Source organism: Balaenoptera ricei, chromosome 6 (assembly GCF_028023285.1).
Source record: "Balaenoptera ricei isolate mBalRic1 chromosome 6, mBalRic1.hap2, whole genome shotgun sequence".
Taxonomy (NCBI): Eukaryota; Metazoa; Chordata; class Mammalia; order Artiodactyla; family Balaenopteridae; genus Balaenoptera; species Balaenoptera ricei.
The window spans coordinates 117,603,706-117,622,319 of record NC_082644.1 but is presented as its reverse complement, the minus strand read 5'-3'; the positions used below and the strand labels follow the sequence as shown (position 1 = coordinate 117,622,319).

The 18,614-nt window shown below is 46.3% G+C and overlaps 1 protein-coding gene across 2 annotated transcripts in view; it reads right to left on the bottom strand.

Annotated features, from left to right (window-relative positions):
- The window catches only part of ABL1 (ABL proto-oncogene 1, non-receptor tyrosine kinase), a 133,665-nt gene that overhangs the window by 13,125 nt on the left and 101,926 nt on the right, over positions 1–18,614 (bottom strand). For both annotated transcript variants that reach the window (XM_059925843.1, XM_059925844.1), the window contains exons 2-4: positions 15,951–16,124; positions 15,107–15,402; positions 7,810–8,082 (exon numbers count right to left, since the gene is read on the bottom strand). In XM_059925843.1, coding sequence (XP_059781826.1) covers positions 7,810–8,082; positions 15,107–15,402; positions 15,951–16,124 — 743 coding nt within the window. The remainder of the gene's footprint in view (positions 1–7,809; positions 8,083–15,106; positions 15,403–15,950; positions 16,125–18,614) is intronic.

The following is an 18,614-nucleotide window of genomic DNA, read 5'->3' as shown; positions in this document are numbered from 1 at the left end:
CCACTTCGGTGCTGAGCTTTGGAACTCTCACCCTGAGCACTACGTCAAGGCTGGCTGTATATGCTGGTGACTCGCCCTGGTGGCTCTATGCAGACTATCCTTGTTTCCATCATCCGTGGAGTTTGTGGGGAGCAAGGGAGATGTGTACAGGCAAATACCACAAACTTGGTGCCACTTCCCTAAAGAACAGCTGGCTTCCAAGGCCTCCCAAAATGCTTAATATAAAAAAAAAGAAAAATCACTTGAAGAATCCGAAATATACTTGATTTAAGAGAAGAGACCTTGATGACACAAAAAGATGTATAGCACTACCAAAGAACGATGCCTCAAGATATGGCAGAAAGAGAGGATGTTGAACTGCTTAAGAATGCGGGCTCACGGGGCTCTCAATGAAGCAATCACCACTACCTGTCAGGTCAGTTACTCACAGATTCTAAAGTAACCTTCACTAGCAGCTCCCCTAACAACGGCTTCACAAGTACCATCAGTACACATCGCGTTTTAGGCAAGTTCACAGTATTTAAATGCCAACGGGAGACAAAGGTATCAGCAAATGCCCAGAGCAAATGTGATAATGTTTCTGCATTTCCTCACGTATCAGTCTGGAGTGCCGTTGTCGGCTCTGTTTTCAGGAGCCTGGCTGTGGGTTTACGTCCGGTAAACCTCTTTTTGACTTGAAGAACCCACTGTCCTCTCAACTGACCATCAAAGCAAGAAGCAGGTGGGTGATACATGACACAGTCTGTTGCTATAAAAACCAGCAAGGGAAGCAGGACCCCACCCTCCAAGTTGCAACATGGAGTCTGAGTCTGTCCGAAGAGCAAGACTGCATGGGAGATAGGGAGAGAGCTTCTAGAAAACCAGATTCCCCAAGAGAAGCTTTACCAACTGTACTTTAAATGTGGAGCTTTATTTACACCGTACCTGCCCCTTCGGGAAACAAAGAGCTAAAGTGTCCTACTCACTGTGGCTAGCCGGTTCCTACCCTGGCACGTGGGGAAGACTTCCAGAGGATGGGTCACCCTTTACTTAGTGCTGTCTTGCTTTGGTCAATCGTGTTTACAAGCGAAGCATGACCAGTGGGGAGATGTGTCAGCCCACTATCACTTGGCTTAGGGCTCGATGGGGCTGAAACTTAGACACAGTTTACCGCTCTTTAAAAATGGTGTGCTGCTCCTAATGTCAGTTAAACATCCTGGGTAGTCTCTGTGTCGAGCTGCATGGGTGGGAGAAGAACACGTCCCCGCCACCACCTCACTGGCTGCTTAATTCTCCGGAGTCCTCCCTGCCCCTGAACATGCTCAGCAGACCATACCGTTTCTGGCGTGGAGTGCTCTGATCTACCAGGGTGACGCGCTACTGCCGTCAACGGCTGCAGAGCCAAGTGCCTGCCAGAACTAGGGGATTCAGTGCTGCTCACGTAAGGACCAGGGCCTTTAAGAATCTTGCTCAGCCAACAGTATGTTCAAAAAGTAGCTCTCAAATGAGGCTCTCTAGGTTTAAAGCACCAGATAATGAACCTCGCACAGTGAAATCATTTCCGATAGAACACTGCTCTTATAGCTACTGACTCTTTTCTACAAGAACCATGTTCTAGGTCTTGAGAGGCACGGACATGAAAAAGGAACACTATGGCTTTCAAAGGCATCCCTCTTCTGCCTTTCTCTCTTCATTCTCACACACACACACACACACACACACACACACACACACACGAACCACACGCACATGATGTGTGGACAGTATAAATAATTCCTTGTTTTTTCTTTCAGGACAATCAGTGTGAACCTGTCTCCCCCTGCTGGAATCAGACCTGGTTCAATTTATAATTTAAACTACTAACAGCATCCTACATTTCTAGCTGTGTTAAACTGGAAATATCCCTGATGCTATCCCTGTTATATTCCTTTGCTTTTATTTTAAAAATTTCCATCATCTTTTTGAAGAGGATTCTTCCATTTACATAGTAAAATAAAAGTAATTCCGGGGCTTCCCTGGTGGCACAGTGGTTGAGAATCTGCCTGCCAATGCAGGGGACACGGGTTCAAGCCCTGGTCTTGGAAGATCCCACATGCCGCAGAGCAACTAGGCCCGTGAGCCACAATTGCTGAGCCTGCGCGTCTGGAGCCTGTGCTCCACAACAAGAGAGGCCGCAATAGTGAGAGGCCCGCGCACCGTGATGAAGAGTGGCCCCCACTTGCCACAACTAGAGAAAGCCCTCGCACAGAAACGAAGACCCAACACAGCCAAAAATATATAAATAAATAAATTAAATTTTTAAAAAAAAAGGTAATTCCGAATGATTAGGGCAAAGGCAACACTCTGAATAAAAGCTGTGAATTTCAGTCTTGTCTGTCAAGGAGGGAGTTGGGTCAACTGCCCCCTCCCTCTTCATGAGGATTGACTCGCCTGGCCAGGTGTGGACAAATGCTTTGGCTGGCACAGAGGTTAAGAGGGTGATTGAGAGTTATACCGACCAAGCTCTGCTGCTGTGTAACCACGGTAAGTTACCTACATAATAGATAACAGATTATCTCTGAGCTTGTCTTCTCATCTACCAAATGGAGAGAACGGCAGTATCTGCCTCGTGCACAAAGGGTGCCGAGTGCAGTGCCCAGAACACGGTCAGCACCCGCTCGGTGGGACTCGCTTTTATTACTATTAACACAGTTGATCTCTACTCCTGAGACGCAGACTAAACATATTGCTTGTATGGAAGACAGGCTGGTTCTTTAATTAACGCTGGCTTTTTGGTCTTTCTCAAAGATACATTCTTCCAGACTCAACATCTCACAGGTGTTTTCTAACCAGCTTCGTCCCTTTTGCTCACTGGCCTCATCCCCAAGAGTAGGAATTCTACAGCATAAAAAAGAACACTATTTTTAAACACAGCTCAGCGCCCCGCTGCTGCTGCACAGCTTTTAGAGCTCTCCATGCCTCCTCTCAGCAGGGACCCCTGGCCGCAGTGCTGGGCTCGTGTCTAAGACAGATCAGTTTCCACATGTTTCCGGTTCTTACCCGATGTCAGGGGAGCAAGGTTACAAGCACAGTGAAGTGCCACCCTGCACCTATCAGCTCGACCAGGGTCCACGCACTGGAGAGACGGGGCAGTTTCTGAGCTAGACCGAGGAAGGCGGATGCTTCACAAACCAGGTGGGGGACTTGAAGCTCAAGTGAAAAGTCCACAGGAAACAATCTCACAGAGGAGCCCCCATGACTCTGGTCCCCCAGTACTGCGGCCGTATCTAGCTCCATGGCCAGAAGGGAAGCCGCTGCCCGAGCGACTGCGACATGGCAGTGGCCTCTCTCCCCAGCGCACAGCCCCCGTCCCGCCGTGAAGTGAGAGCCGCCGCGTGCGACGGCCCAGTGTTCACGCCGTCCTGGAGCCCTTATTTCCTGCGGGGGAAAATAACAAACATAAAACCCAAACCAAAACATACTGTGTTGGTGAGGGTAGGGAAAAGAGGCACTTCCTCCACACCAGTGGTGGAGCGCAAATTGGTACGAGCGCTTTGATCCAGCAGTTCTACTCGGAGGAGCTGACCTAACAGGACACTCTCCCTCGTGCGCAAACAAGGAGAATCCCGGTGCACTGTTTGTAACAGCAAAGTAGTGGAAAGAAGACAAATGTCTACTGAAGGCTGGTGAGATATTAAAATATATCCATACAAAAACAAGACCACCTTACACGTACTGTCAAGGAATATCTGCCAAGACACATTAAGTAAACAACAGAGGGTACAGAGCAGCAGTGTCTATAGCACACTGCCATATGCTTAAGAAAGATACGTGCATGTGGACTGTTTCTGGAAAAACACCAAAATCAAGGGTAGAGGAAACTATCTGTATATATTACGTATTGGAAAAATAGGTAAAGAACTGAGTACAGTGCTAAGTTTTAACTTTTTTCAACAGTGTTAATTTCTGCTGTTTTAGTAAATTTGTCAGCTAGCTTATGAGTCAATTTTAATAACACAATTAGATTAACAGTAGACCTTTCCAAATTCTATCACGTACACAACTGTTTCAAGAAAGAAAACAGACTTACAAACTTACTATACAGCTCATCTGAAACCTCGGGCTTCTTGTACTTGACAGTTCTCTTAGGCACATCCTACCTTTAACAAAGAGAGTACATGCCTACAACCTGCTGAAGAGTGTCAAAATTCAAACTAGCCAGTCCCCATCAGGGGGCCTTTGTTGTAATTCCAGTTTCCCATCCATAGGGGCCAACCGAGTGCTCCCTTTTTTTCTCTCCGGGTCTTCCTTTTGACCTGAAGGTACAGGGCCCAGTGGTGGATAAAAGTAGGGCCTCGCTCCCCCTGCTGGTTAAGGAGAGTCTGGTCTGTCCGCTGAGGGGGCCGCAATACCAAACACCCAGGACAAGGAGGTCCGGCACAAACAGGGGCTCAGTGGGAACTGGCTGAACAAACAAAAGCTTGGGCTAGAACTGCAAGGATTTCCCAAGTAGTCTTCAAGAGACAGGCAGATCGTAGCTATAGCCTGTGAGGGAAGTGAACGGGGGGTTGGGGAAAAGGTGATTTTTAAAATGCATAACTGTGGTTTATGTATATTTTTCATGGTATATGAGGAATCAGAACCTGCGTAACAATTTAAAAAAAGACCTGGGCTTTGGAGCAGGATACCTGGGTTCAAATCCTGGCTCTGTCACTGCTAGCCATGTAACTAATGCTAGGTTGGTTACTTAACCTCTCTCTGCTTCAGTTTTCTCAACCTTACATGGTGGTAATATCAGTAGCCTTCTCTTAAGGTGGCTGGAAGGATTAAATGAGGTGCTCTGTGTAAAGCATAAGGCACTCAGACTCAGGCACGTAGTAAGAATCAATAAATGTTAGCCATCACTGCTATTTAGAACCCACTCAAACGCTCAATGTCTGTAGTGGAGATGAACGCCCCAGATGTTGATACTAATCTTATTTGCCAAGTGGGAAACATACTGTACAGATGTTTTTTGTGCAGGGTGGGGTGGAAGGAGGGATAATTTATTTAGCAGTTGCTCAGTACCTTATTTTGGGTTAATATACCTCTAGAAAATGACACAGTCCCTTGGGACTTCCCTGGTGGCACAGTGGTTAAGAATCCACCTGCCAATGCAGGGGACACGGGTTTGAGCCCTGGTCCGGGAAGATCCCACATGCCACCGAGCAACTAAGTCCGTGACCCATAACTACTGAGCCTGCGCTCTAGAGTCCTCGAGCCACAACTACTGAAGCCCACATGCCACTACTACTGAAGCCCGCATGCCTAGAGCCCATGCTCCACAGCAAGAGAAGCCACCACAATGAGAAGCCCGCGCACCGCAAGGAAGAGTAGCCCCTGCTCGCCGCAACTAGAGAAAGCCCACGCGCAGCAACGAAGACCCAACACAGACAAAAATAAATTAAAAAAAAAAAAAAAAAAAAAAGAACCACATTCACAAGTTAAAAAAAAAAAAAAAAAAGAAGAAAATGACACATTCCCTTTTCCCTAATTAGCTACCCCTTGGAGTGACTATTCACAGAAATCTATGCAACTATATTCTGTAATTTTTTTTATGAACTATGGGATCACAAGTTAATAAGGCTCTTAGGAAAAATCATTAAAAGTATAATAAAAAGCTTAATAACACATCATTAGAGAAGTATGTTCTAGAAGGCACCCACTTCCAGGTAATTCTGATGTATTGGTATAAAAAAAACCCACCGCTGAGCTCCAGGGGGTCCCTCCTCTAGAATCATCTTCTTCAGTTGTTCGGAAAATAATGGCACAGCATTAGCTACTGAGCTACAGTTTCCCCAAGTGCAAACTCTACCTCTTTTTAAAGTTTTCCAACAAGCCTTTCCTGGACTGCTATCTAGTGTATTTTGTGCTTTTACTCTTGTTTTGTTTTGGCAAATCCTGGCAAATGTGTGGGTAGCGCCTGAGCCTTTAACAGCTCTGCAAGCTGGTCAAGGCCCAGTTTCCCTGGGCCTGGTCTTCGGCCGCGTGCCGCCCTGGGACGCTGGAGCGCACGCCTCCCCGTGCCCTGGCCTGGGCTCCGGGAGGTGGGGCAATAGCTGTTCAGCTCATTCGAGGGCTCGCCAACATAGGCGTCCCTGAGAACAGCGAATCCGACCACCTTATTCCCGTGCATCAAACCCTTCAACACGCCCCACTGCCTCCGGAACAGCGTCCCAGCTCCTCAGCCGGGTTCAAGGCCTCTGCGACTCGGCGAGCCCTCTCTGCCCTCTACCTTCCTCTCCTGGCCCCGTTCCCTTGGCCAACTCCTGCTCGCCCCCTCACAACTCCCGTCCTGCTTTCTCCCTGCTGAGCAGAGCTCACCCGTCCCTCCTCTCATCTCCACGTGGTGCCACAGATCTGAGCTCGTGCCTCTAACACAGCCCTTGTCACACCACACCGCAATTACTGTCACACTTGCCTATTTCTCCTACTAACTAGACTACCACCAACCAGATGATTCTAAGCACCTAGACCAGCCTGAGGTGAAGAACTCTGTCCCATTCGCTTCCACAATCCCAGTGTCAAGTTCAGGGTCCGGCAAATAAAAGTGAGGAGTTTGATAAATGCTTATTAAGTTAAAGAAAATCCTATCTGGAAAATATCCAGGGGTCCTCGAAATACCCATGCCACCACCATTCCCCACCCCCCTCCCCAAGCGTCAGTCCTGCCCCAAGGACCAAGCTAAGGGGACACAGTCGACATGAAGGCCAGGAAGCCACCTTTGGTTTCTGGGACTAAAGAATGCAATCTTTTCTCTAAAGTGTCACTTCATATCAACCAGAAATCACAATTTCCATTTTACTGTGCCTTTGAGTGAGGGCAGCAGGGAAACGACCGAGTCTGGAAAAGGCGGGCATTCTGGCTGCGTGCACCTGACCGACCTTCGAGAAGCACGCACACACTCGGGTTCGTTTTTCCCAGTGGTGGGTGTTTCAGTTCTGCTTCTTTGTTAACAGCTGCAAAACGGGGCTCCCCCTCTCAATTTCTGTGCACGGGTCAACATAATGGGAGTTCATTTAAAGCAAGCGAAAGCCACACAGGGCAACACTAGGGGACACTCTCACCACAGCTAACCACATGGCTCACAGTTTGACGGAGGCGAGGCCTGCAAATTGAACTTCCTTCCCTTGGCTGGCCAACAACGCTAGAGACTACCAACACCAGGCGTCAGTGGAGAGTGGAAGTCGCAGTCATCGACGGCGGGCAGGCAGTACCCGAGGCCCTGCGAAGCCCCCATGTCTCCTTGGTGCCTTCCTAGAGGAGGCAGCCCACACCTGTGCTTCCAGAAGTTTGGACACACGATTTGGGGAATGGGAACCTGCTAGAAACACCCAATGCACTTGCCTCTCAAATCCACCAACAAAAATCCACGGAAGAGTCAAACGCATTTTGGTTACATCTCCTACAACTCAGAGACCCACCCCCCCCTCCGCCCCCCTTCTCTTAACTCAGTAGGAAGCGATCCAAATGCCACACAAACAGAACGGAAACCCACGGCTTTAAAACACCCTTGCCATAGAATGAAAAAACTCCTCCAAATGACTAATCTTTTTACACCAAAAAACCCACAGCACTTCTCAGCTCTCGGCGTATGTGGAAACACACTGAGAATAAGAGAATGAGTCAACCCGCACACGGAAACACAGATGGCTCGAGCTGAAGAGCGAGGCCCCGGGCCGTGCGCACAGGCAGGCGTCGCTGCGCCCCAGCAGACAACAGGCCACCCTGAACTAAGGTGGTGCGCCACCTCGAGGCGCTGTGGGCAGCGAGGCTCTCGCCGGACGGACAGCCGGGTGGTCCCGGGCTTACCTTCAAGGTCTTCACGGCCACCGTCAGGCTGTACTTCTTCCACACGCCTTCGTACACCTCCCCGTACTGGCCTCCGCCCAGCTTGTGCTTCATGGTGATGTCCGTGCGCTCCATCTCCCACTTGTCGTAGTTGGGGGACACGCCATAGACGGTGGGCTTGTTGCGCTTGGGGGCCGGGTAGTGGAGAGTGGTGATGAGCCCATCAGCCACGGTTGAGTGATGGTGAACCAGCTCGGCCAAAGTGCTGAAGCGGCTCTCTGAGGAGACGTAGAGCTGAGGAGACAGGGGCGGCCTTCAGCCACAGAGCGGCACACACTCAAGCAACTCCGGAGGCCAGCTCCGCTGAGCCTGAACTTAAAGCGCAGCAGAACCTCAGATAAACGGCTCTCCGCGCAGGGCCAAGTGTTCAGAAAATCACTTATGCTGTGTTTCTCCATGACCTCCTCCACCTGCCTCATTTTCACATGTCTGGTTCTCTGTAACCATTCTGAGCCCAGCGTAAATGTCCATGAAGTAGTCCCTGATCACCCAATGCAGAGTCATCACCCGGCACCAGTGAGTCATCGTATCACCTGTCTTACCTCTCCGCACTGTACTTACCACTAGCTCACAACTCCTTGTTTATCTGCCTGATTACCACTGCCTGTCTCCAGCTACTAGAATGTCAGCTTCATGAGAACAGAGCCCTAAGCTGTCTGCTTTTATCCTGTATCCCCAACGTCCAGCACAAGAAATGAGCACGTAACAGGTACTCAATAAATGTTGTTGATTAAATTAATAAAGAGTAGAACTTAATAAGCATTTGCTGGCTGGAAAAGAAAGTAATTTTTAATTATTACTACCTAAGACCTATAATTATATAGTCATCTAGAACTAAACAGTGATCAGAGATGAAAATCACTATAAAACATAAACCTCCTTCTCATTCCTGCTCCCTCGATTTGGGCTGAGTAAGAAGCATCAGAGGGCAAGACTTGCAAATCCCAGCAGTATGCCCACGTGGGATGCCCCCGCCCGCGCTCTCCCAGAACAGGGTGGGTACTGGGAGGGCCGCACAGACGCCGTACAGCCTCCTCCGGCACAGGGAAGTCAGGAGAAGGGATATGAGACGCAAGTGCACGTGAGTCTCTAACTGAGACCTACAGCGGGTGAGAACCCCACCCGTGCAGGGAGCCCCTCCCTGGGTCATTCGCGTCTGGACGCCGCGAAGGGGAGGGAGGCAGAGGTGCAGGCCGGCAGAGAGCAACAATGTGCATGGGGACAGCTATCTTTCTTCTCCTCTCTTTTTTGTTTGGTTCAGTGATGTAGTGAGGGGATATTTCCTTACCAAAACCAATTCACATTAAAATTCACATAGAACATCTGGACTCCAGGCACATAACTGAATCTGTTGGCTCACTAAGGGCAGCCGACGATTGCTGAAGGTGGAAAGGATACTAAGAATCACGACCAGGTGTTCAGCTAAGACGTGCCCAAACTGCAAAGACACGGGAAGGAGGAAACAGATTTGGGGCAGCGGTGATGCCTGAGGCCAGAGGGACAGAAAGGAACAGGATCACTCAGCTGTAGCTGTAATATCTTACTACTTAAAAAAAAGAAACAGGAAGAAAAAGCCTGAAACACATACGGCAGGGCCAAGGCCTTGGCTGTTGGCGATGGTAGGCTCCATTACCTTCTGCACGTTTGTAATGTTAGATAATAAAAATACTTCAGAAGAAGGAAATAACAACAAATATACAATCTGAGCCATCTATAAGTCTCAAGAGGGTAAACAGGAGTCTTTAACAGGAGATTTTTTTTTCCTTTTTTGCCTGGGGAGATGACAAACAAATTTTTAAAAATCATGCAAGCCAATGGCAAACTTTGGCTTAGAGGTTTATAATTTACAATCTTTTTGTAGCAATCCTACTAAAAATAAAATTCTGAGCAACCCAAGAATTGTCCAGAAAGATTCTGCAGCCCTGGGGACCTCGTCCCTCCGGAAGACGGTGCCTCTGAACGGCAGGACCCTTCAGGGTGAGGAGGCAGCCCGCCAGGAGGCCCTACTTTTAGACCTCAGAGCACCGAGGAGAAACCTCTAAGTGAACCACTCTAGGGAGCGGCCATGAGTCTCACTCAGGCCCCTGCACGTGCCGGGGGCTGGGTCGGGGTGGGGGGCAGAGGCGGGCACCGCTGAGCCTGCCCTTAGCTTAAGGCCCGCACACTGACAACACGGCCCTCTCCTCGGTGTTAGTCACCAATGCACGTGCAATTCACAAAGATGATGGAGTGGGGGATGCGGGGAGGGTTCCAAATCCTCGCCCCTCTCTGGAGAAGTCAGCTGTCCAACTGCTTCACTCCAGGCTGCAAATGCTCCAAGCCCTCTTCTCTCTGGCTACTCAGCTGGTGGGCACTTTTCCTACCAAGGAGGGAGGGACGAGAGGAGAGAAAACGCACTCCAAGAAGGCACCCCCTGGAGCCACAGCACCCCTCCCGCCTCGGAAATCACTGGCACAGTACACGCAGAAGAGCCTGTTTCACTTGCTGGGCTCCTGGGGCAGGTCGCCTGGGAACAAGGCTCATTACCTATTTCTCCCTGTCAGCCTGAAAGGAGCACTCCCCAACCCGAAGATCAAGTTCACTCAATCGCCCAGAATGCTAATGGCTCCCCGAAGCCCTAGTTTATGCAGAATTTGTTCTTGGTCTCAGCTGATTCCCTCTCAGGCTCCTTTATTAGAGGTTTCAGAGTTATGGGAGGTTTCACTGAATGGGCAAACTTTATCTTTTTCAATAATTAAATTTACAGACCCCAAGACTTAGTTCATTTTTCAACATAAAATACCAACATACCAACACATTAAATATTGAAACTCCCTTAAATGTACTGCACAGCCATCTTCTAACAGTCAAGTCTGGTGGCTTCCTTCTGATTAGTGCTAGTTTGTGAGCGGCATTTTGCTAGCGAACTGGGTAATCTTCATCAGGAATTCATGGCATGTTCACAGAAGAAAGTGAAATTAGTGTTATGAATGGCATGTCATTACGCTATGCACCCAGTTACATAAACACTCTGGGTGCTCAGCCAGGGTGTGCCTCTTCCTAATCATGCAGGGACCCGAAAGATAGGACGTGTCAAAGAAACTCACCAGAAACAGCTTTCCTCCTGACAGCCAGACTCACAGGCTTATCAGACGTGTGCAACCTTTGGCTGCCTCAGACCCTGGAGTCCCACCTGGGACGTAGTATTTACAGGCTGCAAGGCCAGGAAGTGACCCCCCACCCCCAGCCAACCTCCAAGCTACTCACATACCAGCAGGAAGGCAGTGCTTAATAATGAAGCAGTGCTTAATAATAATGCTCCCAAGTCTCCTCGACAAGGGAAGATCAGCTATGGTTTAGCAGGCTTTTCACCAGATGCCTGCACCTGCTGAGCCAGTGTCCTGCCACCTCTGCTAAAGCTGACGCCCGAATTCCACTCCTGTCAACCCAAACCTGTCACTTTCGGAGACCATGAAAATAAACGTCAACTGCATCTCTTGGAGAAAAGGAAGGAGAGGAAAGACTCTATCAAGGGCTATAATCGTGAGGCTTGGTGGCAGCACGCCACCCAGGTACATAAGATGCAGGCACAAATAACCAGAACAAGTGAAGAATGACTGGGGGTGGGCGGTGGAGGAGGAAAATCAGTCTTTAATTCCACTACGTTGGCAGAGGATTCCAAACTTTAAGAAAGCGGCAAGAATGAAAACCAAATCCCAGGGTATCTGAGGGCTGTTAAGACTCTCAGAACGCCTAGGAAACAGCAATGGCTCAGTTTGGTATGGTGCTTTCAAGAGTCTCGCCTGAAACTCCCAGAATCCGAGGCTCTGGGCCCTGAGCCGGTGGCCCCGGGCTGACTGACCGACTGACAACGGCTGCTGAAAGCTCAGGAACATGGGAGGGAGGTAAACCAGAGCCAAGAGGGTGGAGGCAGAAAGAAATCCTTCGGGGCCTTAGAGAAGAATCTTCTAAATTCAGTTGTTTTCTAAAGATTAGCTAATTTGAAAATAAGAATTAAAACGTATTCAACCCCAGCCTATTCCTCCCACCAAACTAAATTTTCCCTTTCGAAATCCAAAAAGGATTGCATCAAAGCTCTGCTATGTGAGCAGCTTTTCTTCAATGCCGAGCCACACCGTCCCATGCGCCATTATAACAGCCCCCCTCCCCGATTCTGACATTGTTCCACTCATTCCAGGAACATAATCCCACCCAACAGAGCCCCCTCGAGTGTGGCCTGATGACCCCGTGGGTTGAGAAGTCTCCAGGTGCTCGGACACCTGAAGGGAGAGTCTTTGCCGGGGAGGGAAGGAGGAGGGCAAGGTGCCCAGGTCACTTTGACGAGTAGCGGATACTGCCTGATCAAATGGGTTCTTTGTGCTCTACCTGGAATGAAAGGAACCCACCTGGCGCACATGAGCTTTCAGACAGAGGGCTCAGCTTCCTCGTCAGCTGACTCTCAAATTTTGCAAATCATGTATCCACGTAGGCTTTGCTCTCTCCCTTTTAACCATATTTTAGACCAACCCCCAGCTAATGAGTTGTCAAACTAGATCATGCTTGCCTGCATCTGTTCCAAGGATGCTGATTAAACAACTCCAGGGAAAAGGAACCATTATCCTGTTCAGTACAAACCTCAACTGATTACCGTGGTGCAGCGGGGCTCGCCCTGGATAAATGGCACAGATGGGAAGCAAGCTGTCAGCTCCAGGAAATCACCTCCCTCATGGGCGGTGCACTCTGGTGTTCTACTTCACTAAAAAGGCACCCTTGTGGTCTGAAGTCAAGGTTTCAAAGGGCCCAGCACCCTGGAATATATCCCACAGAATGCAGGACGTAGTTCCACATCCGGGATGAGAACAATGACCTGAAAAGCATGCTGATAAGGCCGATCTCTGGTCACACATCAAAGGCAGACCGTGCTGTCTGCCCTACAGACTACGGTGCCGGTATAAAGACGTGTGCGATGACGAAAAGGATCAGATACTGGCAATAAGGACTTTAGCCAGAAGACTCCGAGACATGTGGAAAAAACAACAGATAGGAATACTGAAAAAAGAAACGTATTGTGCATTTGTATGGTACAAATGAATGTGTGAGGATAGCCATGAAAATGCTAGCAAGATTAAGAAATGGGAGCTAGGGACTTCCCAGTCCCCAGTAGTTCCCACTACTTCCCAGTAGTTAGGACTCCGTGCTTCCACTGCAGGGGGCATGGGTTCGATCCCTGGTCGGGGGGCCGGGGGCTGGGGGGGGGTGGCTAGGATCCTGCATGCCGCCGCATGGCACGGCCAAAAAAAAAAAAAAAAGAGGGAACTAAACTAGCCCTACCAGATATTAAAACATATTATAAAGCCATAACAATTAAAAGTCTGACACTGGCATATGAACAGACAGACCAATGGAAGAGAACAGACCTAAATACATATGCAAATTTGGTATACCTCAAATACACAGGAAAGGATGAGTTAGGTAAATGGCATAGGAAGCACAGGTATATTAAACATAACGAGATACCATCTTTACCAATCAGTGACAGGGATGTTTTTACAAGTCTGAGAATATACTGCTGATGAGGGGAAGGGGAAACACGCACTCTCACATTGCTGGTGAGAAAACACATCTGTACAATTTCTAAAGAAAGTAATTTGGCAATAGCTACACAAGTTTTAAATACACATAACCTCCAATCAGTTCTAGCAACTTACCTTGCATATGCTTGGACTGTACACAAAGAAGTATGTGCAGTGTATTTTCAAAATGCCAGTTGTGACCCACTAGGGGGTCTATGAAATAAACTCAGTGCATTATGACCAGAAGTTTTAAAAAAAAAATGAAACAGAACAGAATGGTATAGAAAATATCAGAATGCATTACGTACAGTAAGAGTAAGTAGGGTTTCATGAACCTTCTGTTCCTAGTGTGGGTACTGGGTGGTGACTTCTTTTTTTTTTTTTTTTTAACCGTGGCTGAGATTTTTTTTTTAAAGGTTTGAAATCCACTTTACAACAGCATTATTTATAATAGCGAAAGATTAGGAAACAGCCTAAAAGCCGGCCAGCAGGGGAACTGCTCAAATAAATGATGGTCCATCCACGCTAGGTAGTCATTAATAAGAATGAGGCAGCTCTAAATGTGCTGTCATAAAACAATCTCCAAAATATATTACTAGGTGGGAAAAGCAAGATGCAGAACAGTGTAGATTATGCATCATTTGTGTTTTTTAAAAAATATAAACATACATATACTGGGGAACTCTGGAAGAAACTGGTCACAGTGGTTGCCTCTGGGCAGGGGAACTGAATTAGGAGACAGAATTACGTTTCACGGCAATTCATTTTTTTTTTAAAAAAACCATGTGCATGCATTACATATTATTAAAAAATACATACACCATCTGGGCCCACCCCGACAATCCACCTATCTACACCCTCAGTGACAGCATGGTGCAGTGGAGCAGACAGTGGAATCTGAGCCTAGTTCCATCAATTACTCACTATGTGATCTTCAGCAAGAAATTTTATCCCTCTAAGCCTTCATTTCCTTAATGCAAAAATGCAGCTAAAAGCAGTATCTGCCCTGAGGACTGAGGTGAGGTTTAAAAGAAATGAAGATTGAAAAATGCCCCAGCAAACAGCAGGAGCTCAGTAAATGTTAATTTCTCCCTTCCCTTCATGGGCTCTTAATGACTGTTTATATGATGATCACAAAACCATATATAACAACTCCTTTACAAAACTACAATTTGGGTTTGGAAATATACGGGTCTGACGTGATCCCATTTTTGTTGAAAAACTGTGTGTATATATGTATTATACACACACACACACAAATGTGATTTTATCTGTAGAAAGAAAGCTACGTACCAGACTTGTTTTGGGGAGGTGCTATTAAGGTGGTCTTTCACTTTAAAAATAACCATCTATTGTGTGAATTTTCCTCACTGAGGATAAATTACTTTCAGAATAAGAGATTTTTTTTAAAAAGGAAGAGTCTTAGTGTAAGAAATATGTCCAAAACCCAACAGACAATCCGCTTATCTTACGAAACTGCTAACAACCGAACTCCAACAGGACAATTAGAGAACCACATCGGCCTGTGGACATGTAATGTCACGTGATCGGTCCTCAACGGAGGGTCTTTAACAAGGCTAGCGGGATGATGCCTGCTGTTTCAAACATCTTCTTGGTTGAGCTTTGTTGCAAAAACTTATCAACCTAGCAGCAGGACCTCTTGTCCCCACCCTGGCCCATAGGCTCCCCTGCCTGGGGCCCCCTACCTTGCCGTCAGAAGCAGTGTTGATTCTGTAGTGGTACACCCTCCCTTCGTATCTCAGCGAGATGGACCTCTGCCCAGGACTGCTCTCGCTCTCCCGAACCAAGAAGCTGCCATTGATTCCACTGCTCAGCAAGTACTCGGCGGCGTTGCGGGACACGGGCCCATGGTACCAGGAATGTTTCTCCAGACTGTTGACTGGCGTGATGTAGTTGCTTGGGACCCACCCTTGGCCATTTTTAGTTTGGGCTTCACACCATTCCCCATTGTGATTGTAGCCTAAGACCCGGAGCTTTTCACCTTAGAAGAAAAGAACCAAATCAGACATATCAGTTTTAAAAGCTAATTCGTTCGTTCTCGTGTACTCGTCTATGATTACTAAAGATCTCCAAATGCCTAAACACCTATTTCATTTTAACAAGTCCACATAAATATATGTATTTACAAGCGTATGAGTATGAAGCTTCCTGTTTATATTGAATATGCAGATAAATATATAGCCTCAGTTTTTATAAATCTATTACTCAAGTGCTTTGTTTCTAATATAAGGAAGCTTTTAGTGGAAAGATACTTTTTCTTAAAAAAAAAAAAAAAAGTGTTTTCAGTGTTTGGTCCAGATGTCTTTTTCATTATAAAATATGGAAAGCTCCGTTTTTGCCAAGAACTATGCAGGAACTCTTCTCCTTAGGGAAAAGTGACTCTTGTAAGGATGCTGTTAGTTTTTCGGGTCTCTCTGCATTCCAAACTAAAGCTGCTCTGTCCGCCAGCAAAGGGGCAGCCAGCCCGGCTCCGGCTTCCCCAGATTTCTGTCTCTTGCAACGATCACCAGCTGCCCACAGCTCTTTTACCTTTAGTTATGCTTAAAGTGTTATCCCCACTGGCCACAAAATCATACAGTGCAACGAAAAGGTTGGGGTCATTTTCGCTGGGACCAGCGAGAAGGTTTTCCTTAGAGTTCCAACGAGCTGCTTCGCTCAGACCTTGGGGCTCGAAGTCAGATGCTACTGGCCTCTGAAGGGCTTCTGGAAGAGAAAGAGAGAAACAGAAGAAAGAAACAGGGAAGAAAGTTTTATTCTCAGGAGCAAAAAAGTCTGTGCATCCAACATTATATATATTCTTAATTTATTTCATTTCTTAACATCTGCACGTATTATCTATTAATCAGAAAGGTGATTAAAAAAATGGACTCTTCCTTTCCCAAATCTTGTGGAAAACCCTAAATATTTACATTCCAGAGTGGTAACTACCGTTCCCAAATGGTTTAAACTTTTTAAGTTCACTAATTCAAAAAATTCAACTAGATATAGAGACAGTCCATCCTCACACGTCCTTGCCGTTGCTTATGTTATAACACGGAGCAAAAGTTTCTTGCTTTAAAACATTTTTAAATGTATGAAAGTTAATAAACGTGCATAATTTAAAAGTCAAATAGTGCTGAAGAGCTTATAATGAAGGACAAACAGTTTCCATCCCACTCCCCTCTACACCCAGAGGCCACAGCTGTTTTCTTCGCGACCACCTCCATCTCTCTAAACAGAAGCTATATCATTATAATCGCTGTTCCCTCTCCCCCCATCTCTCCTGCACCAGCCTCTACTGGTCACCTTTGCATTTTCAGTAACAGACTTATACTTTTATTTCTTTTTCTTCCTGCTAGAGACCGTATCTCTCAACTATTTACCTCACAAGATAAGGATATTCACATCCTACCCTTCCTTCCAGCTTTCCCCCCCTCTACACTCAAAGTATGGCCTTCTTTACATTTTCTTCTACTTTGTGTAAAAGAAATTGTGTTCTTCTATTCTTTAATAAACTCTTTCATTTTTGTCTATAGGTAGATTCTAAAAGTTGAAAACCAATCAACATCTTTTATGTTAGGAATGTGTGACTATTACTCATTACAGGGTTAAATACAGTTCGATATTTTGTCCTGAAGATTTTTCTGGTCTTTCTTTTTTTTTTTTTGGAACTATGTTCAAACTCTCCATGGGTTCTTTCACGCCAGCAAATCTACTCCAAGTAGATCTTAACAGTTATAGAATATTATGGCTAAGAAATCAAACTTTTAAGAAGGAGGAAAGGGGAAAATTCTAATTTGAGAAGAATGGAAAGATCTACAATCTGTTTACACCAAACATAAATGGCAACAGAACAAAATTGTTTGAAATTTCCCTTTTTATGGACTTAGAGGACCCCCAAACATCTTTTCTTGGGCAATAACACCCATCTCAGGGATGGGCGTGATTCTGCAGTACTCACTTCAAAAAAGACACTGGAGGCACCTAATACATCTGAGAGACTAGCCTAAATTTCCAGAAACACAACTGGAGAACTTTCAGAAACAAACATTCTTTAAACTATCTCTTTGGAATAAACCAAGAGAACATAAATAAGAAGGCCTCTCAATTCTAGCTTTTGTACTACTGACTATAGTGAACCTTCAGGAATTGTTTTTCTAAAAGAGAAAATCCCAAATTATGTCACTACTGTGCTTGGTAATTTCATTTTATGAATCTTGAGGGCAAAGATAATTTCAAGGAAGAGTGTCTTGTAACACTACCATTTCCTAGAATGTGCAAAAGGCTTAGTGATGCGTTAGGCCCTGTTCTCTGAGTACTTACTTACAGCAGCTCTAAAAGTATATCTAGTGCCATCGTGATCACAGATTGACCGATTAACCAAAAAAAGCTGGTCAAAGCAGAGAATTTTTGAAAATTAAAATCTGTGATCCCCTAACCCCACCTGAATGTACACTGATTTGCTAGTCTTGACGATAGGGCCAAGGACTGTCCTTTTGAGTGTGGGTATGTGATTACAGTTGGATGTTATCTTACCGTCCTACCTATAATGCATCATCTCACTTCAGCTTCCTACCGGTGGAAGAAGAAGCTGGAGCCATTCGATATGTCATCCCAGTACAATCCCTTCCAATGTTTATAGGTGTGTCACTCACACCTAGTCCTGTAGCAATTTTTAAAAAGTTACCTGCATTTACAGAGGCTATCTAAAACATTCACGTAAATTTTCATAGAAACAAGTCTCTGTTCACATTTGGATTTCACTGGTTTCATATTAACCAAGTGATTAAAGCAACAAGTGTATCTGAAATAAAGAGATGTAGAAAGAAACACAAGTGGCTCTGGGTGTGGCTGTGACTCAGGTGGTGGGAGCAATGCGTGGTAGTGGAGCGGCTGCCCTACCCCGTGGGCACCAGAGAGTCGTGTGTTATGAAGGAAGCCGAGCCGCTGGTCGCTTCAGCAAGTCAGTTCGGTGAAAGCAAGTCAAAAGAGCTTCTACTGCTGTTACGTCGATATTATGTAAAATTATTAGGCAAAGGATTCTTAACATAAAAGAACTCTTGCATATCAAAAGGAAAAGATAAAACCCTCCTCTATGGAAAAATAGACCAAAACCATGAACAAGCAGCGCACAGAAAATTTAAATTACCGTTAAACACAGAAAGCATGTCTACCCTCCTAATAACCAAAGAAATGCAAATTCCCCATGAAATT